Source organism: Dipodomys spectabilis, unplaced genomic scaffold (genome assembly GCF_019054845.1).
Source record: "Dipodomys spectabilis isolate Male_0828 unplaced genomic scaffold, ASM1905484v1 ptg000003l, whole genome shotgun sequence".
Taxonomy (NCBI): Eukaryota; Metazoa; Chordata; class Mammalia; order Rodentia; family Heteromyidae; genus Dipodomys; species Dipodomys spectabilis.
In genome coordinates this window covers 11014750-11041133 of record NW_024870680.1, presented here as the reverse complement: position 1 = coordinate 11041133, position 26384 = coordinate 11014750, and the positions used below count along the sequence as shown (strand labels likewise).

The window sequence follows — 26384 nt, the reverse complement described above, 5'->3', positions numbered from 1 at the left end:
AAACAAAGCACAGAATGATCCCAGCCTGAAGGTGAAGGAGAAAGGGAGAAGGTCAAGGTTGAGGACAGCTTCACACTTGGAGGGTGAGGGGGGCCTATGTTAGAATGAGGATTGATAAGAAATGCAAAATAAGAGGCAAGTAGTGACTTCTATCAACTCTCCTACAGCTTTATGGCTCTGCAGCAGGATTACATGACTTTCAGGGAAGGCCACTGCCGGGTTGTTGCTTCCTACATACTCTTTGGGTGCTCCTGCCCCTGTACATAGCTGCTGGTGGTCCTTGCTAGCTTGGCATACCATCCAAGGCTCAGGGAGCTCAGGGAAGGACTCCAGGGTGATATCAGAAACTCAGGGAAATGGCCTGAGAAACAGGCCCACAGGCCTCCCACTGAAATTAAGTCATCTGTATAATTAATAGAACCCTGTCTGTGAACAATTATTCCCTAGAGTTTCACGGATGCTGGAGTGCTCAACAACAAAGATCTCCGATGCTTGCCAAGGGCAGAAATCAATAATTCATTGACAGGGGAGGCTGGCAAACAGGCAAAGACAGGGACTAAGGCATGCCTGGTGGTGAGGGGAGAGTTGTGCTGCTGGGGATAGCAGATGTTAGGACACATGGGATAGGGCCTGGGGTGGTGGGCACTAGAGAGGGAGGCAGAAAGCAGACAGGTACTGGGGCCTTAGCTTAAGGGGCAGAAGGCTGGCCTAGCAAGTGTGAGGCTCTGAGTTCAAACCCCAGTGATGAAAAAAAAAAGCTATCCCATGGTTGTAATCTTAGCTACTCAGGAAGTTGAGACCTGGAGGATCATGGCTTGAAGCCAATTCAGGCAGAAAAGTCCATTTCCAAACAGCAACACAAAACCAGTTGGAGGCATGGCTCAAGTGGGAGAGCACCATCCGAGTAACAAGCAAGATAAAGCATAAGGCCTTGAGTTCAAATTCTGATACTGGGGGAAATAAAGAAAAGGAAGAAGATAAGAAGAGAGAGAAAAAGAGAGAGGGGGAGAAGAGGAGAAGGATAAGTTTTATGGCCAGGTAGATGTTTACAACCTTTATTTAGTCACTTCCTTGGCTAAGTTTCTCTCTGAACCCTGGGTTGGTTCCTCATCTGTGAAATGGGATGTTTGTATTTTTCAGCCATTTAGTCATCCAACAGAAGTTCCCTGTGCACCTATAATTTGCTGGTCTATATACTGAGCACTAAATGAGATCCCTAACTTTAACCTGTTGGGCTCAGAGTTCAGTGGAGAGGTAAGAAAGTAGGACTTACAATGCAGTGTAGGGGAATGGCTTGCAAAAGTAAGGCTCAGAGTGACCTTTGAGCACTGAGGTGCAGAGTCACATTCTTGAGTCTAGGGAAAGAAGACAGATAAGCTGAGGCCTAAGGGAATGAGTCTGGAGTAAGAAATATGGCTGTGAGTTTCCAGTTACCAGTAGGATGCCTCATGGTACCATGCTTTCCTCCACAGTCTGCCTCCCTTAAACTAGAATCCCCTGGAAGGCCTGGTCTCCCCTTGATTTACCCCTACATTCACCAGGGTGATTGTAGCACAAGCACAGAGTCCTTTTCTGGTCCACAACTGTGAGTGGGGGTGGGGTTGGAAGAGGAGAAATGAAATGAGTACATGAAATGAAGGGCTGGGACAAGACATTTTTCTTTTTAAAGGATCTTTCTGGCCATATAATCCTATCTTTGAAATTGGATCATAAAAGCAAGATGAGAGAAAGGGACTTAAAGGAAAAAAAAAGAAAGCACCTATAGCCAACCCTGTACTCAGCAAGATGACTCAGAACAGAGCAACCTGGTTGAATCTCAACCCTGGTCCTTCCTTGATGTGTGTCATTGTAAACCCTCATCTACCAAACCAAAGGTGGCAGTAACACCATGGGGTTTTTCTCAGTTAACTTATGTGGAATACCTCACATAAGACCAGGTGCATGAAATGTGCAGAAAACGACACATTCATATTTAGAACACACCCTCTTCCTTTACCCCTTTGTGTGTGTGTGTGTGTGTGTGCACAAACACATGTGCACGCATCTGGGTGTATGTGCACATACATGCTGGTGTTAGGGATTGAACTCAGGTCCAAGACCACCCTCCCTTAGCTTTTTCACTCAAGGCTGGTATTCTACCACTTGAACCAGTCTTCACATCCAGCTTTTTGGTGGTTAACTGGAGATAAGAGTCTTACAAACTATTCTGCCTGGACTGGCTTCAAACTGCAAACCTTAGATGTCAGCCTCCTGAGATTACGGGAATGAGCCATTGGCACCTGGCTTCTCCTTTGCTCCTCCAGTGGCAAAGGCTTATTATATTCATGAGACGCTGAACGCAACAAAACTTTGTGCAGCTCTTCAGTGTCTGAGTACTGCTCTCCCTGATTCTCCAGGTCTGCCTGAAATAGGATTGCTAAATGAGTTACTAAACTGTATCTGGCAGTCTCTGTAGAGGTGCTACTTCCATTTCTATCACTAGCCCAAGCTTTCTGGCCCCACCTGCAATGTTGGGATGGGCTGTACTGGGCCTAGGACAGTTACCTTGCTGTTGTCCCATTCCTGTGTTTTCATCTGTGTGTGCACCAGCTCATAGGATGGCTCCATGGCGTCTGTGTCTGGTTTGGGATAGCCAGGGATCACATTGTGCAGCTGGAATCCAAAGGTGAGCAGCCAGCTGTTGACATCTGTGGGAAGAGAAGCATAAGCATTGACTTGCAAAGAGAAAATTCACTAAGGAAAACAACTTCTCTTCCTCTCTCCATCCTCTTTTCAGCCATTAGGGCCTTGGGGCATGTCCATGACTTCTACTCCTGCCTTGGATTTCTTCCTCTGCCTTCCTTTTCCAGTTTCTACATGGGGATTGAAGATCTGGCTCCGTAGGAAGGGGTTAGCTGTCAGTATCACATTCCTTAGGGTTCCTAGTTATAAAATATCAGGTGTGGGGACAGAGTGTTACCATGAGCAGTTTGCTCACTGAAGAATTAAAACAGGAAGAGAAGGAAGAGGGGTGAGGTGTATGGCCAGGCACTTGGTCCAGTGACTTTTCATGTGCTGAGTAGATTTTGCGTCATACATTCTCCCATTCAAGATACTGAAAAGGGGAATGAGACCTGGACATGAATAACTTTTTCAACAAGGTAGAAGATCACAGGAGGGTGGAAATCTTTCCCTTGACAAGCTGACAAGCCCACATGAAGATGACATGGAAGCTGGACACTGAACACTGAGTCTATTTTGTCAAGCACCACGGAGATAGAAGTGGCATTTCATGTGAATATGACTGCATACGATGAAGGCCCAAGAGGAAAAGTACTGCAGAAAGGGGTCTGTTAAGCAGTTAGCAGCTCAGAAATGCAGAGAAAGAACCAGAAAGGACATGGGGGTCACCATATCCACCATGTTCCCCAACTCACCAGCTGCTAGTGAAGATTCAGTACAGCAATATATGGACATATATCTGTGTGGGGCAGTTTTTGGTTGCCTTCCTTTGCTTTTGGGGGGTACTTATGTAGTTTTGGGGAAGTAGACTCAGCAGTGGACCATGTGACTAGACATTTTATCCCCCTCACCCTAATGATTATGCCATACTTTGTCATCTGCCCCAAGCCTGACCAACTAGAGCATCTCTCTAGTCCCTGGAAGTCATTTTGGGGAAAAGATGCTCTTTTCTTTTTGACATCACTGGATAGACCCTGTAACTAGAAAATATGAGCACTCCACACTTATAGACTACTTTTGTTTTAGTGTTAATTGAGTTGTGACATCTCTTTCTGAAGGCAGGGTTCCCAGAGGCATTTGTGAAAAGTGGCTTCAGGCCATTTGCTCCATGAAGATGGGCAAGTAACCTGACTCTTATCTGGATCTTTCGTACAGGTCTGTCATAGAGTATATAAAACTAACCCAAATCTTGGTGATTTAACAGACTGGGAAATGAGATGCAAGCTGAAAATGTTGGGTGGTGAGTGGCTTTGTTAAAAATGGATTTCAGAGACCAATCTAATTGTCATAGGAAGCATTGTAGAGTCAAGGGGCCCTGATGTGTGAGACTCTGCACAGACTTCTCCACCATGTGGAGCTTCAAATGTGTCTCATCTCAGGGCCATCTCCGGGGGTTGTCACCAAATTTAATGCAGACCCTCTCTGCAAGTGCTTGGCACAGAGCAGTTAGTCATTCCAGTGTTATTCTGGAAGGAGACCATATGCAAAGAAGGAGGGGGCAGGGAGCAATAATATTTTGGCAAGCTGCAACCATTTTTTAATGGAAAAAGTGTATTTCCTCTTGTACATTCTTTTCTAGCTATGGTAACCTGCCAACATGTCTCACAGGAAGCTCACTGGAGGGTGAAGCAAGGGGCGTGCTTAATGCAGACAGATGCAATGGATATGTCATCTAAATCTGTCAGGGTTCTCTAGACCTAGCAGCCAACTGGAGTGAGGTGAATGCTGGGAAACACCATCAGGATATCCATGTTTATCCCCAGGCCCTAAGTAGTATGTTTCCATCACACCTGCACACCACCTTGTTCTCCCGTCTTGCTCATGCTTGGGTCTCTTACTCTCAACACAGTGCTTGGAATTCTTCCCTGAAAAAGGAATGTGCCTATTACCCTGGCAGAAACAGGGTGCAGATGTTGAGTTTGGGGACCAGGAAGCCATTTTCATTTAGGGGCACTTAGCGGAGCTATACACATTATATTCTTTTTCTCCTTTTATAATGGGGGAATCTCACTTTCTGGAAAGACTTTCTTTCAATCACCCACTTGGAAGTAGGCCTCAAAGGTCGGGCTGTTCCATAAAATCTCCCCAGAATGCTCTGGAAGAGCAATCTCTCTTCCTCTACTGTTCAATCATCTATGCCATCCATGGTTGAACAGCATGTGTCCGTGTGATCTCTTAGAGCAGGAATTCCTGGAGACAGGATTATTTTTCTATCTCCAGTGGCTAAAATAAAACAATGGCTGCACAATGGAGGCATGTGTGGAATGAAGGAAACTGCCAAGGGGATCATTCCACAGAGGGGGAAAAAAAGACCTGTAGACGACCAGGTTTGCACAGTGGAATGCATATGGTCCACCCCCGCCACCCTCCCCCCCCCCACTATAGATTCTCATGAAATGTGCTGGCTTTACACAGACCTTACTGCCTCGTTTGCTCTAGGGGTCCTCTGTGACTAACCTAGAAATGGGTCTTTGCAGGGAGAACTGTGGCTGCTGAGGGACATCCTGCCTTTGGGACTTATGGGACACTTTCTACTCAATAAAACACTTTTTGGAGCAGAGGGTGAAGGAAAGGAACCCACATGAATTGCGCCCTGTGCTAGCTGTGAAATGTATCTCACACCATCCTTGCACCCAGGATAGGATGAAGTTTGACATTTGTTTCCTATTTTGTCCCAAGTGTTCTTTCTTCTTTTGCTACTCTTATCCTCTGTGAGCTAGCTCTTTTTGCTCTGGTTATTTTTGAGATCGGGTCTTGCTTTTTCTTTGGGCCAGCCTGGACTGCAAGCCCCTATTTATGCTTTCTAGGTAGCTGGGATGACAGCTGCATGCTGAGAAGATGTCTCAAGAATGTTTTTTGTCCAGGCTGGCTCAGAACCACAATCCTCTAAATCCCCACTTCCTGAGAAGTTAGGATTATAGGCATGTATCATCACTACTGTCCAACTTGATATTGTCTTAATCTTCCATTTTTCTCTCCATTACTGACTTTTCCCCATTACTTGACTATGTCTGCTTCAGTTTAAAAGAAAAAACAATTTTTTTTGTGTGTGTTCATATTGTGTCTGAAGCACAAGCTTGGGTACTGTTCCTGAGCATTTTTGCTCAAGGCTAGTGTTGTACCATTGGAGCCTTCTGGCCTTTTGGTGGTTAACTGGAGATAAGAGTCTCTCAAATTTATCTGCCTGGGCTAGCTTCAAACCTTGATCCTCAGTTCTCAGCTTCCTGAATAGCTAAGATTACAGGCATGAGACACTAGCACCCAGCAACAGTTTGTGTGTGTGTATGTGTGTGTGTGTGTGTGTGTGTGTGTGTGCGTGTGCACGCGCGCGCACCATGTGTGCTAGTACTGGGATTTGAACTCAGGGTCTTGCATTCTCACTTGGCTTTTCTGCTCAAGGCTGGTACTCTACCACTTAAGTCATACTTCTACTTCTGGATTTTTGTGGGCCAACTGGATATAAAAGTCTCTCAGATTTGTCTGCATAGGCTGGCTTTGAACTACAATCCTCAAATCTCGGTCTCCTGAATAGCTAGGATTACAGATGTGAGCCACTGGCCCCTGAATTTAAATTTTTTTTTATTTTTTGTGGTTGCTCTAAGGGGTATGATGTGCATATTCACCTAATCAGAGACAGAGTATGTATTCTAACTTCAATTTACAGAACAAGAAACTGGAATTTAGAGCACTGATACATTTTTGCAACCTGTCATAGTTTAGAGATGGTGCATTTTCCTCTCTCATTTCTTCTCCGAAGTCCAGATTTTCCATTCCATCATCACAAATTGAAAAGGGATTTTTTTTTAGTGATATCTTAACCTAAATTATTAGGAGTTCATAACCAACTTAATTTCTATGTCAAAAACTTTCCAAGTTCTAAGGAGTTTATCCAGTGAGATATTAGGATTTCATGGTGATAAAAGGCTTTCATGATCAAATAAGTTTGAGAAATAATGGGTAAGTATATTAAACAGATCTTTCTACCAGAGGACTCCTTAGAGCCTTTCACAAGCTGAAATGTACTATAAAAATTTGAGAATGATAGTGGCCCTATCGAATTTATTTGATGTCAGAACCATTATTTTCAAAATGTTCTCTGAGCTAGTGTTGCAATACACTTTGGAAAATGATGCTATCAGGCATAGTCTATATTCCCTGCTACCCCATACTAGTTTCCCCAAAGAAGTGTAAGCCACGTCAGGTAACTAGCGCACCAATGTGCTCCCCACTCCAGGGAGAGGCCAGATCCTCACCTGTCATGAAGCACTTGATGTCCTGAGAGTTGCTGATGGGGTTATTGTTTTTAAACATGTAGAGATTAAAAGGCATGAGGTTGCTGCTACTCAGGTGCTTCCACAGCTCGTGGTTTGGGCTAGTCCAGCGTCCAGCCAGCACATCGTAATCCCGTCGGCCCATGTGGACAAGCTTGGTAAATGGATCATAGAGGCCACCATGGTAACCAATGATGATCTGGAAGTTGGGGTTGGTGTCCATGTAAATCTCCCCGAAAGCTGTATACAGGATCTGCTTGATCATCAAGCCTGTCCCACTGAAGACAGCAAGTGGTGTCCCAACGTTGTCACACGCTATGTAAAACTCATCTCCACTGCTCAGCTCCATGGCAAAGAGGTGTCCCTGCAGGTCATAGTAGAGGGACGTGATCTCAGAGCTGGAGTGGTTGTACAGGTGGGTGACCTTGGTGGGGTTGGTCAAATCTGCATAGAAGAACTGTAGGTGATGGCTGTGGCTACTCTTGCTGGATACCCGCCGCCCCAGGCCATCGTAGCGGTACCTGACGCTCCATCCACTGGCCCGGTTGTAGGCCTTAATGAGCAGGCCGGCTGAGTTGTATTCAAAGACATCCCCTCCCCGCTGCCGTAGGAAGCCATCCTCATCCATCTTGTATTGCACGTCACCCAACCTAGTGATACGATCACGGAGATCATACCGTATTGGAGTGAGCCGCGCACTGTTCCCAGGGCTCAGCAAATGTAGGTTCCCATTGAGGTCATAACTGTAGCGCCAGAGTGGCCTGTCATTTATGGATACTGCCTGCAGTTGGCCATCGACATCATACTCATAGGAGTAGCGGGTGGTATTAGCATAGGGCCCTACCTTCAATTCCTTCTTCACTACTCGCCCCATGTTATCATACTGGACAGTCATCCAGTACATGAGCGAGCGGAAGATCTCATACTGCACTTCCTTCATCCTGCCATATGCATCAAAGTGCTTGGTGTGGGTCATGACCGCTGTGGTAATGATCTGGTTAATATCATAGTAGATGACCCCAAATTTCCCAAACTGCTCTGTCTTGCCTGATACGTCATCATAGCGATAGAGATCGATGGGCAGTGGCGTCTCGTTGATCACAGCCTGCATGCTGGTCACTCGGAAGCTGTTGTCATAATTATAATCAAAACGGGCATTGACCATGCCTTCCTCTGTGAAGCGGAAGATCTGCCGGTCAATCAGGGGCCCGATCTGACGGTAGCGGATGGTGCAGGTGAAGCCCTCGTTCTGCAGGTTGATGGTTTTCAGCATGCCTGCCGTCTCGTCATAGGTGAAGCTTACTTTGGTGGTGTCATATAGTGTCTCAGCTAGCTTGGACAACTTGCCATACTTGTAAATCACCCTGCGGCCGGTGCCCAAGTAGAAGGTGTGCAGAAGGTGTCCGTCTTCAGTGAAGTCTTGGATAACTGAGGCATTGCCCTCAGGGGGCTGGTAGATGTTCCTGTAGTAGCCCACTGAGCGAATGGTCTCCAGGGTTTGCCGAGCCACATTGGGCATTGTCACAGACGCCAGGCGACCATTCTCATCAAACTCGAACATGTACTGCTTCTGGCTGTGGAGGAGCAGCATCATGGACTGGAGGGAGAGGAAAACTAGAGATGAGGTGAGTGTGAAGGAAGAAGGCAGGTCTAAGTACCCAAGACTCAAAGAAATCAGAGTAGAAGGCCAAGGAAAATGGTGGTTCTCCTAAGCCATGCCCAACCAGAGCTTTCCAACCCAGAATGCTATCAACAGATTACAGATATGCTGACTGGGCTTTCTTTCAGCCTTTTGGCCCTGTAAGGCTGAGTCCTAGAATGCTCTATGGTTTTTCCCTTCCTGTAGTACAGGTCTGGTCAATTCTGCCTGTGATGGGGGATGAAGGGGGTGAGGGTACACTAGCCTTAAGTATTTGTAACAGCCTTCCTTGCTCCAAACTTCTCAGTCTAACACCTTTTCACTCCAGCGAGGAATTCCCTCAAACACAGTCTGGCTTTACCTTTTACCTGCTGAATATCTTCAGGGGCCTCCCTGTGACTAAAGTGTGACTGAGAAGGGCATTTACGACTTTGCTGTGTGATAACAGGTCATGCACTCCCTCTGACGAGGTGCGGCCTGTGATAGATGGGAGAAGCTGGTTTCTAGCAAGGACTAATGGAGTTCTTTCCTTCCTAAGCTTGGTTTTGCAATTGGTAAGAGAACGTCCAAAGTCTCTCCCTTAGAACATGGAAGCTCTCCCAGCATAGGCATGGAACACTTACCACAGAACAGGAAGAATCTAGACCTTGGGCACATGACCAGGAGCAGGAATCAAAGTGGGAATCTGAGTACCAGAACTGGGATATAAAGTGCAGACTCGGGATACTCAGCAGATATAGGTTTAGATATAGTCATACATGAACGCTGTTGTTTTTTCCTATTCAGGACTGAGGTCATCACCCTAGTGCCTGGGGTGAAATGAATCCTGACCTAGAGCAGAAGGGATCTGCTAAGACTATTCTCAGCACTACAAGCTCAGGTTTAGGCACCTCCAACTGCAGATCCAAATCCACCGGCTTCCATCTGTTCTCCATGATGGGACTATACCAGGGAGCAGACAGCTGTCTTGGACCAGAACCCCTAGTTCTGCTCTGCAAATCCACAGTGTTTGCTCTCTAGCTCTACCGGCCCTTCCCCTTTTCCCCTCCGCCCACAAGTCTTCTGTATTGTCTTCTGTATTTTCCCACTCTATCACCTCCATCTGCTATACATCTCTGTGACTCTTACAGATGCTTCTTGGGTCTGCTTGGCCCTTGGTAGCACATTTTCCTGAATGTCTCCATTTTTTCTTTTTTTTGAGACAAGGTCTAGCTATGTCATTTAGACTGGCCTCAAGCTCACATTCATCTTGCCATAGCCTCTCAAGAGCTAGGATTACATTTCCTTTTGGAAAGTGAGTGTCTCATGGGTCTGAGAAGTCAGCAAGCAAGCCCTGACCATGGGTTGAGTCACAGCAATGACCTTTCCACATGGAAAGGTCAGTGGTGGCGGAGGAAGAGACACCTGCCTTCTCTAAGTATGTGTAGGTCCATGTCTTCCCATCAGCAAAGATCCTGGATGAGATGCGACCCTCCTGGTCATATTCCATTCTCTCAGACATGATGCCCCTCTGGATGCCAGCAATTCGGCCCTTACGGGAGTATGTTACATTGACGCCGTTCAGTCTGCTGCTAGGTGACCAGAGGCTGGGCCTCCCTGCCTGGTCATAAAGGATCCGAAGGGTGAACTTTCGATGATCATCGTAAATCTTCTCTGTGCGTGTTACACGGTCAAAATCCAGAGATAAGAGGTTTCGGTTGTGAACCTGGGGAAGAGGTAGAAAGAGAGAGTAATTTGGACATTGGAAGCTTGGCCCTGGTATCCCACATAGCTCTCAACTGTGCTGAGAAGCTTTTGAGTAAAAGAGGAAGCTCAGGCCAAATGTACTTGGTGTTGATTCCAGGTTATATTATTTGTCAGTTCTGTGAAGGTTTTTTGTTGTTTGTTTGTTTTTTGTTTTTGTTTTTGTGCTAGTTCTGGGGCTTGTACTTGAGTCTGGGCACTGTTCCTGAGCTGTTTTGTTCAAGGCTAGTACTCTACCACTTGAGCCACACCTCCGTTTCTGGCTTTTTTAGTATCTCATGTACTTTCTTGCCCAGGCTGAGTTTAAACCACAATCATCAAATCTCAGCCTCCTGAGTAGCTAGGATTGTAGGTGTCAGCCACCACTGCCTGGCTCTGTGAAGCTTTACATCCATAAAATGAGGAAAAGATGCCAATTGTATGGGACAGTGGTAAGAACATAGACAACCTGGATAGTACGTAAAAAGTAGCTGTGATTAAAGAGGTCACAGATTTTCTAATGTCATTTTTCTTCATTGTAGTACTGTGTATTGAACTCAGGGCCTTGGGCAATCTAGGCAAGCACTGTAGCACTTGAGTCATATCTTTTCATATATTTTTTCTTTTGGAGAATCTCACTATTTTTGCTCAGGCTGGCCTCAAACTTGGAATACTCCTGTCTCTGCATCCCAAGTAGCTGTTATTATAGACCTGTTCACTACGCCCAAGTCTAATAGGATTATTTTTTTCAAGGCAGACATATGGAATAATAAAAATCCAGATCCCTCTTGGCTCCATTCTTCAAACACAGTCACCAAGAGGCCTAGCAAATAAACGTCTGAGTCATCTACTCTGTAACAGACACTATATCCTGATATGAAACCAAGACCAGAACTTGGGGAAGTGAGGGTATTTGTTGCAGGATGCAGTGATAGACTGTATGCACTCAATTCTCATCACTTCTTGGAGCCAAGAGATATTCAGTGGTTTTCTGAGCAAGTTCACTTTTCTCGGGGTTCCCCTGACTTCTGCCCATAATCAAAACTTCTCCATCATTTTAGCTGGCTACTGGGACATCTCCTTCTCCTCTTTTATGTCTTTCTCCTCCACCTCCTCCTCATCTTCCTCCTGGAGATCTTGGGAGATCATGGATCTCTCTGTTTGGGGTGTCTTCTCTGGCTATGGGCTGGCTGGGGACCAGCCCTAGTTCTAGAAGCTGTGGTCCTGTCTCCTGATAAGAAGTCTCCTGTGAACTTTCTGCTTGAGCTATGAGGTCAGCATGTAATCCAGTTTCCAGTTTCTTTTCAGAGCCAGAAATGCAGGCTCTACAGAGGCCATAGCAAGTCACATTTTAATAAAGGTATTTCTTTGTCAATATGAGGGCTATTTCTGGATCTGACCCTGAGTCCCTGGCTGCCCTGAAAGCCAGCCAGGCACTCTGGTGCTATAATGCCACCTTCCTCTAGTGGTTGTCGGGTTTTATGTGGCATTTGGGCACATTTTCTGTCTCATCCACAAGTTCACTGGTTAAGCTGGACAAAGGGAAGATCCAAGAGGAAAGCAGATAATTAGGTCACAGCAAATGCAAAATTTCATATGTGTCTGAAAACCACTGTGGAACCCTGTGCAGTTGTTTCTTTTTAAAAGGAGTTTGTGGTGTGTGTGTGTGGCAGGGGGTGTGGAAAAGGGAAGCCTAGAAACTAAAGCAGAGCTTCCAGCCTCAACTTCATCTTTCTGTGTAACTTTGGCGAGTGTTTCCCTGTCTCTAAGCCTTAGTTTCTTCCTCTATGTAGAATCCCAGGTTTGTGGGGATTGGAGGATTGTAAGTCAATTATCTAGTGGCATTAGGCACATAGAAGGCACTGGATTAATGGTTGCAATGACTTTCATTAAATGACAGCAAATGATTGTGGTCAGTCTTGGAGGAAGGAGACCTTTGGGGGTCTCCCCTCTTTCCATACAAACTTCCTAGGCTTTGAAAATAGAGATTTATAATGATGCTGTGGAGACGACTTCAGCTGTGAATGGCCTGGTTATAATAAGGTTGCTTTCCCTGGGGTAATCAAACACAATTGCAGAAGCAAAAACAGTGTGGCAGACAATTCCTATGAAAAATCCAAGGCATTGGTAGCTGAAGCTGTGTTCTTTGCAGACAGGGCAAATGATGACACAGAGCTGCCTTACCAAGTGACAGGAGCCTTTAAAAACAGCTTTTGGAAGTTCCTCCCATGGCTCTTCCCAGGACCGTGTAACCCAGCTAGTTGTCCCCTTATCCCCTGGAGAACCCTAGAGGACGAGAGCTGTACCTTTGGGGCAAAATTAATAAAATTGAATTAAGCCAATCACTGGGGGGAACTACCTAATACTTCCTGGGCTTGGCGGTGGCAGCAATGAGATTATTTTACATCTTTCTTTATTAAAAAAAGTTCCCAGCTGTATAAAAAATGAGCTCCATTATGGGGAGGCACACCCGGCTAACATTTTAATTCCACATGCTGCCGCTGTGGGTGGCCATTTATTTTGGGAGGAAGCAGAGATGTGGCCACCCGACTAGAGCATCATCAATCTCTGGCTGGGAGAGAGACCAATTAAAGCCTGGGAAACTTTTGGTCCAGTTCACATGGCAGAGAAAAATCCTAATAGTACTAATCACTGCCCTTTATTAAAGCACTTGGGATCCACAGCACTGGGCTAGATGCTTTGAATTTATCATGGTGTGTCTGTAGAGGAAGCTGGGGCTCAGAGGAGTTGCTCCCGGCTACCTGTGCAGCCCTAGGGGAATCCAACTGAGGGCAAACCTCGAAGTTAGCACACTGCCTCAGATGTGTGCACAAGGCTCTTTGAGAATTCAGAGGGGGTTAGGGAGGCCATGAAGGCCCTGTAGAATAAAGATGCCTAAGCCCTACGCAGGGAACTCACCAAAGAATGTTTCTCTCTATAGATATGGAGTTCTTGGCTACTGAGGGAACAAGGAAGCCTGATTTTTCTGGGTATGATCTAGGATCAGTTATTTAACATTTTTGTGTCTGTTGTAAGCCTAGTAATAAACAACCAACCCCTTCTGAATCTAGATTGCTCCTCATGTGAAAAGGGGCTTAATGGATTTTCTTGGCAGAAGGGAAGGGAGAGGAGCAAGTCTGAGCTGATGCCAAGGATGGGCCTGTGGTTTTCAGGATATTGGGAACATCTAGCTCAATTCTATGGTAATGCAAACCTGAGGTCTGCAAGGTGCTGGGCAGAAAGCCAGGTCTAGCTCCCCAACCTTCCCTCTGTCTGCCTGCTTGCTTTGTGAAGTGGGGGAAAAGGCTAGTTGGCAGTGAGACCTGGAGATGAGGCCACGTCCCACAAAAAACATGGGAGGGAAACAGAGAAGACCTGATGTAAGACATCCATATGAAAAGAATGCCAGAGCCCAGGCCAATCCCCTCATATGATAACTATAGTGAGATTCTCCCTCCCTCCCTCCCTCCCTTCCTCCTTCCTTCCCTCCCTCCCTCCCTCCTCCCTTCCTCCTCTCACCCTCCCTTCTTCTTTCCCTCTTTCCCTCCTTCCATTCCTGCTTTCGTTCTTCTCTCTTTCTTTCTTATTTATATAAGATTTCATGTATCTACCCGAAGCTGGATTCAAACACAAGATTCCTCTTATCTCCACCTTCTGAGTGCTAGGATTATAGGCATGGGCTTCCATGCCTGGCCATTTTTATTGTTTAGGAAGGATTACTCTATCTGGAAAGAGCAGAAAATGTGGCTTAGGTTCCAAAGAGCTAAAATGAAATTTGGGACATACTAGCCATAGTAATAATAGTCACCAGCACCACCACAGTAAGTAATAACAACAAGCATAGCTAGTACTGATGTCTTCTTTTATTTTTTCTTTTCTTTTCTTTTTGTCGGACATGGGGCTTGAACTCTGGGCCTGGCTACTGTCCCTCAGCTCTTCAGCTCAAGGTTAGCACTCTACCTCTTGAGCCACCGCACCACTTCCGGTTTTCTGAGTGGTTTATTGGAGATAAAAGTCTTATGGCCTTTTCCTGCCCAGGCTGGTTTGAACCACAATCTTCAGATCTCAGCCTCCTGAGTAGCTAGATTTCAGGTGTGAGCCGCTGGTGCTTGGCTATTTTGTTTTATTTTAATGCTGGGATCAAACCTAGGCTTTTGGTATGCTAGGCATTTACTTGACTTTATCTCCAGCCCCGATCACCAACTTATTACATGCCAGACTCTGTATGAGATGCCTTATATATTACTTCCGAACCTTTAGCAACCTGTAAAATTGGTTTTATCTTCTGCATTTTATGGAGAATGCAACCGAGGCTCTACGGTAATGACTCAATCAAGTTTACTCAGGGAGTAATATAAACTGAAAATTCACCTCAGACCTAATCCCAGGCCAGTCATCTTTCTATAAGTCAAACTGGAAAGATAGAAAACAATTTCTCATTACAGGGAGTTCCCTGGTTTAGTCCCTACCTTTTACAGACAAGGACACTGAAGTCCCAAGGAGAGTTTCCAGAATAGAACCCAGCTCTCCAGATTCCCTTCCCAGTTCCCCTCGCTGTCCCCCCACCAACCCTCTCCCTGCTTTGTGGGTGCCACCATCTCCAAGGCCCTGCTCACCCGCAGCCGCCGCCCGAAGACGGTGACCTGGCCTCGAGCCTGCTCTTTGCGCTGTCTCCACTCCACGAGGTTGAGGCCATTGTCAATGGGCAGTGTGACATTCCTCTTGCCCACAGTGGGGTTGACAGTGCCGGCCAGCAGGTGTGGCTCGGTCTGCAGTGCCACTTCCATGCCATTGGCCAGCAGCAGCCTCAAGGAGCCATCAGCTCCAATGTAGTAGCTGTTCCGGACTTGGTCTGAGGGAGAGAACACAGGTTCCCAGAAAGAATGAGGCTGGAGGATAGAGTGGAGATTTAAAAAAATATGTTTCCTCTATCTATGGAAGTAATCTAATACATTAGCACAGAGAAAAACTTAAGCAAATACATAGAGGAGATTATCTATAATCCCAATACTCAAAGTAAAACACTGGAAATACTTTACAGATTTGTAGATTTTAGGATGTTTCCTGATACTGATTAGATAATTCTGATGGGCATATAACTTTGCAAATATACTAAAAGTTGTACGTTAAAAAATATACATTTTGTTGGGTGCTAATTGGTTCAGGCCTGTAATCCTAGCTACTCAGGAGGCTAAGATCTGAAGATCATGGTTCAAAGATAGCTAGGGCAGGATGAGACTCCATTTGTAAGCAGCCAGCAAAAATCCTGGCTAGAGGCATAGCTCAAGTGGTAGAGCTCCAGTTGTGAAGAAGAGAGCGGAGCTTAAACTAGCTTCTACCTCCCAAAGTAGGGTAGGTCAATTATATTTCACCTAAAATTTTTCTCTGACTAAATCAACATCTTCATTTCAGACTAATCAACGTAGTTTCCTAAGAGTACAAAAATTAGAGCAAAGTTTAGGACATTCTTAAGGCTACTCAGGAGGCTGAGGTCTGAGGATCATGGTTTAAAGCCAGCCTGGGCAGGAATGTGTATAAGACTCTTATCTGTAACTAATTATCAGGAAACTGGAAGTGGTGCTGCGGCTTAAAATGGTAGAGTGCTAGCCTTGAGCAAAAAAGCTAAAGGGCAGCTCCCAGGCTCTGAGTTCAAGCCTAACAACTGACAGAAACAAAACAAAACATAAAACAAAAATATCCCCAAACTCTAAATACTTTAGTCATAGAATGTTCATACACATATATACATTTCAAGTCATGATCATAAATATGACAATGGCTTAAAAATAGATCTGATTTGAAAATATAAACCTGATTAAAATTCTTTTGGTGCCAGTACTAGGACTTGAACTCAAGGCCTCATGCTCTTTAAAACACACACACACACACACACACACACACACACACACACACACACACACACACAACTTTTTTGTTTTGTTGTTGGTCATGGAGCTTGAATTCAGGGTCTAGGTACTGTCCCTGAGCTCTCTAGCTCAAGGCTAGCCCTCTACTACTTGGAGCCACAGTGCTACCTGTGGCTTTTGAGTAGTTAATTGGAGGTAAGAGTCTCACTGGGACTTTTCTGCTTGGGCTGGTTTTGAACTGTGATTCTCAGATCTCAGCCTCCTGAGTAGCTAGGATTACAGGCATAAGCCACTGGTGCCTGGCCTTTAAAATTTTTTTAAAAAATATTTTCATTATCTTTAAGTAGTTGTACACAGGACTTGGCATTCAACAAAGCACTTTATGAGTATGATACATTTTGATCAATGTCACCTCTTATAACATTCTCACCATCCTTCCCAACATACCCCTTCCCTCACTTTCCTTAATTTTGTAGGATATACACTGAATTTTGATGAAGCTTTGTTTTAGATCTTGGATGAACTTCTTTACTTCCTTAATTTGTTGTTCAGTGTTTATTCTCAAATCACTTAGTTGATTGGTTATGGTTTCCTTGGACTCCCATTCTATACACTGAATTTTGAACGCATTCTCCCTCTTCATTTATCTATTCTCCTTCTCTTGATTTCATCTGTCTCTTTTCATTTATTTTGTTGATTTTACCTTTCAAAAGAAATATACTGTTTGAGGGCCTCGTTCTCTCTTGGTGGGCCTTCTTTTTTGGCTAAGGCTAGCATTCTGCGACTTGAGTCATACCTCCACTTCCTGATTAGTTTAATTTGGGCTGCAAGCTAAAAGAAATTTCTGGAGAAACAAGTACAATTCATCTGCACAGGGAACGCTCTTCTGAGCATGGTAACAGTGTCTCTGGGCTTGTGCTGGATTCTCCTTCCTTTGTCCTTCCTTGTGTCTGTTTCCAGATTCTATCTGTTTATCATAGACGCTTATCCAAGTCCTTTCTTCAGGGCTCTGCTCAAATGTCATCCCTTCCCAGAAGCCTGGTTTCTGTCAAAACCAACGCCTCCTCTCAGCTATCTGTGGGCCTCATCAGGGGCGGGCAGCTGGGGATGGTGGGGTCATCATTTTGTCAATGAACATATCCTTTAATGCCTCCGTGCTTACTGGGAGAGGTACCGCTGCACAGAGATTAAGTGTGTGGGCTTCATCCCTGTTTTATTGTAAGATGTTGGCCACATTCAGAGCCTGGATTGCCTCTGTTGCTTCAATGTACATTGAGATAATATCTGTGTCTTTGCCTCACAAGGGTTCTCTGAGGAGAAAGTAAGGTGATGAATATGAAGAACTCAGAGCAAGTATCTGGCAGACAGTTGTTAGGCAATGCTGGCTAGATGTGTATGCCTGGTGCAGGGCTGGTCTCCATCACCTGTATTTCTTATTGTCTCTTCTCTGTCTCCAACAATGAGCTGTTCTATTTTTGTTCATGGTCTTCATTACCTTCAGATTAATGATCAAGAGATTGAGTTCTGAGCCTGCTTGTCTGGATTCCTATATCCATTTAGGTATGTGACTTGGGGCAAGCTGCTAAGCTTTTCAATATTTCCCATTTGGGAAATTGAGATATTAAGAATGAGGAGCTCATACTTTTGTTGTGAGGATTAAACAGGACTGTGAATATGCTAAAAAATACGCTTTGTAACTAGTGCTAGGTACAGTGGTCTGTCACCTTCAGCAACAGGCGAAAGCACAAGTAGGAAGATCATCATCCAGGCTGTACAGGCATTCAGCAAGACCCTACCTTGAAAATAACCGTTACCGAAAGAAATGGGTGGAATAGTCCAAATGGCAGAGCCCTTGCCTAACAAGTGCAAGCCATGAGCTCAGTGCCTACTTTGCACTCTTAAATATATACTTTGTAGCTAGTAAGTGTTCAAAACATGCTAACATATCATTGTATTGTAAGTAAGTGATTGTAAGTGCTCACTAAATACTGTCTGGATTAAACTAGATATCTTCTGGTATCTGTCTAGGTAAGGATGCAGTTTTCAGGGAAAGTCCTCACGGAGTCTTTCTTGCTTGAATGATGTCAAATCGGCTGCCTTCCCTTCCTCCTCCCCCCCTTCATTTCCCCACATTTTCTCCCTCATACACACATTGAAGTCTGCCTCAATGCCACTATGTATTACTCGCTGGCAATCTGTGTTTTACTTCCTTTGAAGAGCAAAAAAGGCTGCATCAATTTATCTTTTAAAGCTGCTCCTCGCTGAATCCAACTCTGTCCATTACTATTGACTTTGGATGGACTGGTACCTGCAAAAGGCCTGTCTTACTTGCTCCCATTTCACTTGCGTTGTGACTTCCTAAGGCCGTTGCTCATTAGTAGCTACTTCTTAGTACCTCCCATTGCTCAGACTTAAGAGGAAACCTAAAGAGCTTTTCACAGACTCTACTGAGATGCTTCTGGGTTGGGACATCTAAGCCCAGTAGACAGAAAGACAAGCAGACTGGCCCAGGTATCAAAGGGGAAGACAGGTATCAGGTTTCCTAAATTCCAGATGTGCTTTTCCTTTTCTTATCTCAATTTCTCCTAAAGAAGAATGTGCCTTACAATCTGCATGTGCATTTTGAACAATGTGATCTTTTCCCCTTCGGCCTGAAAAATCTTAATGATTACACTGCTGGTACATTTTCAAATTAAGGAGTGTGGCACTTTTGAATTGAAAAAGTTATCCAAATATAAAAAAAGGCAGCATTGACCTTTGAGAAGAATACTCAAAGCAGGTTTAGCAGTATGGAGTGGATGAATAAAGGATTTCTGTTTTGGTGGTGGTTGTATTTTTCTCTTCTTGTACTAGAGTTTGAATTCAGGGCCTGGGTGCTGTCCCTTAGCTTTTTTGCTCAAGGGTGACATTCTACCACTTAACCAACAGCTCTTCTTCTGGCTTTTTGCTAGTTAATTCGAGATTAGAGTCTCATGAATTTTTTTTGCATAGGTTGGTTTCAAACTGTGATCCTCAGTTCTCAGCCTTCTGAGTAGCTAGTATTGTAGGCATGGGCCACCAGTGTCTAGCTAGAATTATTTTTCTTTGTGCCAGTAGGGCCTTGTTCTATTGCTCTGACCTAGAGCTCCTTTTATTACTTGGTGTCACAGCTTACAGGAGGTCAGAGAGTCACTGGATGGTAGGAAAAGGTTGGGCAGGTCTAACAGTGATGGATGCTTTCCTTTCATGCACATTAAATCCAATGAAGCTAAAGTTCTACCCTAGGTCTTCACATTCCATGAGAACACTTGAGGCACACAAGTCACAGTGTGATTTCATCACTGATTTATTTACCAGAAGCTAAAACCCAGCCTGTAGTAGGGATGACTTGATGGGTGCAGAGAAGGGTCTCTTTTCTGTGGAATCCTGATAGAGGAACAAATTTCATATGGGCTTAGGGAAGGGATTTTCTATGACCAAATCCTTTTTATAATTAGGTGTAATTATTCTTGTCCTTTGTCCTCACGTGCACCAGTGTGAGCTGGGAAGTCTTTTAATCTGGGAGTCATTAGAACAGCAGAATGGTGAGGTCACCTGGATTTAGCAGCTAATGGATTCTCTCCCCTTTGTTCTGATGATAATGGGGTGGGCCAATGAAATATTATGCTGAAGCTTCTGAGAGAATTTATAAGGCTTTGGCTCGTGTGTTTTGCAAATTAGGTGGCAATACAGGGAGAAACCAGTCAGTAATTCTTTCCTGCTCTTGGGTAGCCCCTGTAGTAGCTTGTTTCCAAAGGATAGTACCCTTTCCCACCTGTGTGTCTCAAGATCCCCAGGCCCCCACCTGGCTTACCTTGCAGCAATGTGTAGAAGGCACCAGAGGCAGAAAGGTTGGTGGTTATGGTGACATCATCCTTGCTGGAGGTCTCTACCTGGACATGCACTGAGCTGTCTGTGTCACTTCGGAAACTGCTCACTTGTCCAGTAGGGAAGGTCACATTCGTCAGGCGGCCAAAGCTGTCATACCTGGAAACCAAGGGATGGCACTGAGTCCCAGAAATACTGGCATGTTCTACCTTATGCCACAGTTTTGCAAACTCGGTTTCTCTTTGAGGTTAGATGGCCCTGACTCCCCTAGATCCTTGCTTAGGGCTTGGCATATAGTTCTCTGGATCTGACCTCTACCTACTGATATCCAGCTACAGAGAAACAATTTATCTTTCTGGGTCTTCCCTGTCTAATCCACACAGTGGTGAGGATAATTGTGCCTTGTCTTGTCCAGGAGCCTGTGAAGATTCTGGGGGAAGTCCTTGCTTTATTCTAGAATGCTTCTCCTGAATTGTGATAGGGATATACTACTGTGTCTCTGCACACAGAGTACCCCAGGTCAGGACAAATCTGTGGAGTCAGAGCACCAGGCTGCAAATCTGGAGTCACATCACTTGGATTCTGGCCTCGGCCAGCACTGTGTTCTTCGGGGGATGGGGGTGGGGGTGGAGGGATGGGGGGGAATGGGGTTGGGTATGGCTCTCAGCACAGCCCTATTTCAGCATTGGGATTGGCATAGAAAAAGACAGGAAGGAAATGAATTGGTGGCTCATGTCTATAATTCTAGCTACTCAGTAGGCTGCAATATGAGGACTGTGGTTCAAAAGCAGCCTAGGTAGGAAAGTCCACAAGCCTCGTATCTCCAATTAACCACCAGAAAGCCAGAAGTGGAGGTGTAACTCAAATAGTAGAACACGAACCTTGAACAAAAAAAACCTCAGAGACAATGCCCAGGCCCTGAATTCAAACCCCAGGACTGGGGGGAGGGGGAGGAAATAAATAAATGACTTCAGAAATTAATGAATGCAAGGTTGAGTGTGCAAGGCCTTTTTTCTATTCTGTAGGAGAGGAGAGGTCATGATTGATTCACACGCTACCTTCTGCAGACAGAAGGTAGACAGAGCTGGGCAAGAGTGCCTGTTGAATGCACAAATGCAGAAGCAACTGCTTTCCCTAAATGATACTTTAACAATCTCCTGAGGTATTTCCCCAGAGTGTTAGTCTCCAAGACAGCAAGAGGCTTTGTATCAAGGCAGACAATTGTAATTATTATCGAAGGTAGCCTATAATGCATAATTAAGTTGAGCCTGAAGAAAATATAAAGAAATGGCCCCGTGCCTTCCAGATTCGGTTTTCATTTTATACTAGATGGACCCAAACCAGTAATTTCTATTTCTCACATTTTCCATTAGAAAGACTGAATGTCTTAATTAAATGAACATCAAATAGAACAACCAATCTCATAAAAATTTTGTCATCTATTCATTCTTTTTAGAATCTTCTAGAGCTTGAGAAATGCCCCTAGGTCTCTGTTCTGCTTGATCAGTACCTGTGATGATCCATCGTGTTCCTTCTAACTCTGGACCCTGAGTGCCTCTGCCCCCCGGGGCACCTTTGCACAGAACTTTCTGTTATGCTGAGAACTGCTCCAACAGGGTGTAGAGACCTGCAGGGAGCATGTATCTACACTTTCTAGACTCAAGTGACTACATCAAGCCCAGTCTCATGGCCGGTGACATTGGGACATTGATTTAGTTATGATTGTTGTGATAACCTTAATTATAGACATGCTCATAGCACTGGCATGCTTTCTCGCTGTGAGAAATGGAAGGAATGACAGGTATGGGAAGGTCTTTAGAGCCACATGGTCTAAGCTTGAATCCTGACTATACACTTGCTGGCAATGGGCCCCTGAGAACAGCACTCAGTTCTGTTTTCCTCCTAACCTTCAATGAGAGTATTTCAGGTTCCACAGCACAACCTCTTCTAAATGATGGAAAATAACACTTCCCAGGTAGATCTCGAAAAGGGAGATGATGTATTTACAATGAATGTGAACTTCCCAGCTGGGCTCTTGGGATCCTAGGGAACTGTCCTCAGTGGACTGCCAATTCCCTCAGGCAAAAGAGTTTAACTGGTCACTGCTTTATGTCCAGCACTTAGATCACCAGGTATTTAAGAGATGTTTAATCAGGTGAATGAAGGTTAGCTGAGTGAGTGACCTGACTTCTTCCTGACTCTCTAACTTCTTCACTATTGTCTCTGTACTTTCTGGGATTCACTGTACCTGCATCTGTTCCCCACACATGCCATGCATGATCAATCTATGCTTAGGATGGAACACAAAAGGACCCTTTGCAGGGAAATCTCTTCCCTCTAGTGCTGGCATGGCCAGTTCCTTTCAGTGCTCATACTTCATTTCCAAGGCTATCACTTCAGGGAGGCCTTCCCTGACCACCTATTTCTAAAGTTGGCAGGTCTCATTTCTATCCCATTATTTTACTCAATTCTTTTCATTATACCTACTATCTTGTTTGTTTACCTGTTGTCTGTCTCCTCCTATTTAGTAACTAACCTCCATGAGGACAGGGACCTTGTTGATATTCTCAGTGTCTAGAGGAGTAACCACCATGTAGAAGGTACTCAATAATGTTCACTGAATGAATGAATATGTAAGTAAATATCATGTATTTTGGGATGATAGAGAGCAACCAAGATTTTCATTTGCTTTACCCTCCCTAACTCTAGACGAGGAAGGAAAAGCTCACTAATATTCACTAAGCACCCTTTAAGAACCAAACATCATATTCATAATTATCTTTTGGGGCAGAGAATATTACTATCATTTTGCAAATGCTGATAATGAGCCTCAAAAAGACTAGGCACCTTGTCTAAAATCATGTAGCTAGTAGAAGAATATATATATATATATATTCAAAATCAAGATCTGTCTAAGCTAAAAGAATGTGTGCTTGAGGGTGAATAGTTTCAAAATACATTGCAACTATGTATGATGACATAAGGCATCTCAGTGGAGCTGTTGATCAAAGGGAATAGGAGGCGGAGAAAGACAAGCAGTAGAATTATTGTGATTCAAACATAATATATGTATGTCTGAAATACCACGTAGAAACCCTTGTGCAATTAGTGCTCGCTAAAAAATAAGCAATGACAGGGAAGTAAAGAAGGCTTTGCTGGGGCAGGGGTAGGGGCAGCCGGAGGAGAGGGTGAACAGAGAGGGTGAATGAGGATGAATATGGTCAGAGTAGCTTCTTTACATGTAAGAGATACAACAATAAGAGCTATCGGGCTTGTTTTAGAAGTGGGGTATGAAAGTGACTGATAGAGGAGGTGAGGTTGACTGGAACTTTGTATGTATGTTTGGAAATGTCACAATGAAATTCCCCCTTGTACAACTAAAGTATAGCCATTAACATTTTTAAATAACAACAAAAAGAATGTTTTCTTTCATCCGGATCTCCACTAAAAGAAAATGATGCTGTTTTAAATCAAAACCTTTGTAGTCATCCCTGTGTTAAAGGAAAAGCTGTGTTCAGAAGTCTCTAGTGGGTCAAGAAGACTGACAGTTTCTCTCCAAGACGCTCTGCCTGGCTATGGCTGAAGTTGACTTTGTAGCGCTGCCAAGCCCGCATTGCGGGGGAGGATAGAGACGGCCAGATGATTGGCTTTCCATTATTTCCTTCCACTGACTTCTCTTCACTCTGCTTTTGCCAAGCATCTTTGGAGCAGAGTGAAAGAAAAAACACATAAAAGATTCATCTGGTTGCTGTGAACTTGGCTCTTGGAAGAGAACGGCTAAAGGGTACCTTCCCACACGGGGAGGTTTTCTTCCTCACACTTGCTACTGCATCCCAAGCCACTCAGTCTGTGTAGCTAGTGAGGAAAATGTCAGAATGGCCTCTCTGATGCTAAACTTTTGTGGATCTTGACTTTTGGGTTGGAAAATAAAGATTCTATTTTTATGACTGTGATTGCTCCAAATGACACCATCACCAACTAGGAGCTGGCCTCAGTATCATCTGTGGATAAGGAGACTTCAAAGCTGTGCACACTAAGAGTTCCCTTGGCCCTGGGTCAGTGTGATGGGTGGCATCAACCTATCACTGACCACTCTAAAACACTGTCAGAGCCAGGGCACTTTCTGGTCTCTGTAGTCAGCACCTGTACTTAAGCCAGGCATAGTGTTCAGGACTATGGTTCAAAGCCAACCTGGGCAGCAAAGTCCAGGAGACTCTTGTCTCTAATTAACCACCAAAAAGCCAGAAGTGTAACTGTGGCTCAGGTGTGAAAGTGCTATCCTAGGCAGAGGACAGCACTCCTAGGCAGAGGACAGCATTCAGGCCCTGAGTTCAAGGCCCAGGACACACACACACACACACACACACACACACACACACACACACACACACACACACACACACACACACACACACACACACACACACACACTGTACTTGCTGCCAACTTGCCATAAGATAGTCCCAGCTATGAATTCCAGGCTTCAGGATGAAAATAAGATCTATACTGGAGGGAGAGTGCTTAGGATTCAGGTGAATCTGAAATTGAATCCTTGCTTCTATCCCTGAAGTCAAATGTGTCAGAAACAGGCTTTGTGCTGGCTAGCTATTCGGTTTCCTCCCCAGAAGCCCTCCTGAAAAGTTGCCCTATCTCTGCAGCCTGCATTGTTAGGCATCAGTTTTGGCTTGCTCCATAGACACTGACAAGAAAATGGAGGTCAGGACAAGTGTTCCTTCACTCAGGCTTCAGTGCCACGCTCCCAAAGGCAGCTGTATCTATCATGATCATGACTTCTTCCAAGTGGTTTCAGTAACCATATCCTAATCTACCTCATCCAGCCTGAGGATTGGTAATGGCTGAGGCTGGTCACTGTCTTTAGTGCTTGGATGATCCCATGTCCATCATCATTCCTCTTAGTTCTGCTTTACCTCTAAAATATCTTCACCTGAAGGATATATTTTTGTTGAGTATCATATTTGAGTAAGTGACTTTTTCTTTTCTTTTTTCTTTCTGTTCTTCTGTGTCTATCTTGCATGGTGTCTGATGAGAAGTCTATTGTAATTCTTACCTTTGTTCCTCATAATATATCACTCCCCTCCCCCTCCTTTTTTCGGCTACTTCTTTTTCGTTGCATTCAATACTTCAAATATGATATGCCCAGAAATGTGTGTTCCTTCTGCTTGATGTTTGTTTTTTGAGCTTTTTGGATCTGGGGACCGTTATTAATTATAAATAATCCTTGGTCATTATTTCCTCAACACTTATTTTGCCTGATTTTTCTCTCTTCTTACAGAATGCCAGTTATATGCACATCAGATCATTTGATATTGTCCCCATTCAGGTACCTTTGCTTATTCATGGCTGGCATTCCATTATTTGAACCACACCCCCAGTATTGCTTTATGCTGGTTATTATGGAGATAGAGTCTTGACAATTTTTCTGTCTGGGAAGCCCTCAAACCATGATCCTTCAGATTTCAGCCTCCTGAGTGGCTAGGATTACAGGGGTGAGCCACTGGCTGTCCCCCAGCTCTTGAATACCTTATGCTGCACTTGTTCTTATTTTCTCTTTGTGTTTTAGTTTGGGGAATGTCTTCTGATCTCTCTGTTTTCCTCAGCTGTGTCCTACTGTATTATCAGAAGCCACAGGCCCATCGAAGGCACTGTTCATCTCTATAACCATGTCTCTCATTTCCAGCATTTCTACTTGATTCTTTATCATTCCCATCTCTTTGCTGAAATTATCCATCTGATCTTACACAGTGTTCACCTTTTCCATTAGAGCTTTTAATATAATTACAGTTATTTAAAACTCCCTGAAAGGTGGTTTCGACATCTGTGTCATATCTGAATATGGTTCTGATGTGTGCTTTTTTTTTTTTTTTTTTTTTACTTTCGATGTTTGCTTTTTGCCCTTTTGTACATTCACTTGAAAATGTAACACCCTGGGTAGCATACATCATGGGAATGGCCATGACTTTCCTCCTGCTAGGACTTCAGTGAGATGGTGGAAGTCACTGTAGTTTGGTTTTAGGCTGGCATACAAATTTTCTGTTTCTAAGGTTAACCACAGAGCACTGAAGACTTTAGGCTCCTCCAACAGTTTCTTGTGTTTAAGGAAAGAAACTGGCTTGACAAGTCTGAACCTGTGGCTCACACCTGAAATCCTAGTTCCTTGAGAGGCTGTTATTGGGAAGATCATGGTTCCACGCTAGTGTGGGCAGAAAGGTTTGTGTGACCCTTTCTCAACTGATAGCTGGGTGCAGTGGGAGGTTGAGATTGGTAGAATTATAGTTCCAGGCCAGCCTAGGCAGAAAA

The 26384-nt window shown here is 44.5% G+C and overlaps 1 protein-coding gene across 6 annotated transcripts in view; it reads right to left on the bottom strand.

Moving 5' to 3' along the window:
- The window catches only part of Tenm4 (teneurin transmembrane protein 4), a 411966-nt gene that overhangs the window by 1501 nt on the left and 384081 nt on the right, over positions 1 to 26384 (bottom strand). For all 6 annotated transcript variants that reach the window (XM_042690345.1, XM_042690339.1, XM_042690307.1 and 3 more), the window contains 5 exons: positions 20053 to 20225; positions 14970 to 15205; positions 10040 to 10336; positions 6975 to 8589; positions 2545 to 2687 (listed from right to left, as the gene is read on the bottom strand). In XM_042690345.1, the coding sequence (XP_042546279.1) occupies positions 2545 to 2687; positions 6975 to 8589; positions 10040 to 10336; positions 14970 to 15205; positions 20053 to 20225 (2464 nt within the window). The remainder of the gene's footprint in view (positions 1 to 2544; positions 2688 to 6974; positions 8590 to 10039; positions 10337 to 14969; positions 15206 to 20052; positions 20226 to 26384) is intronic.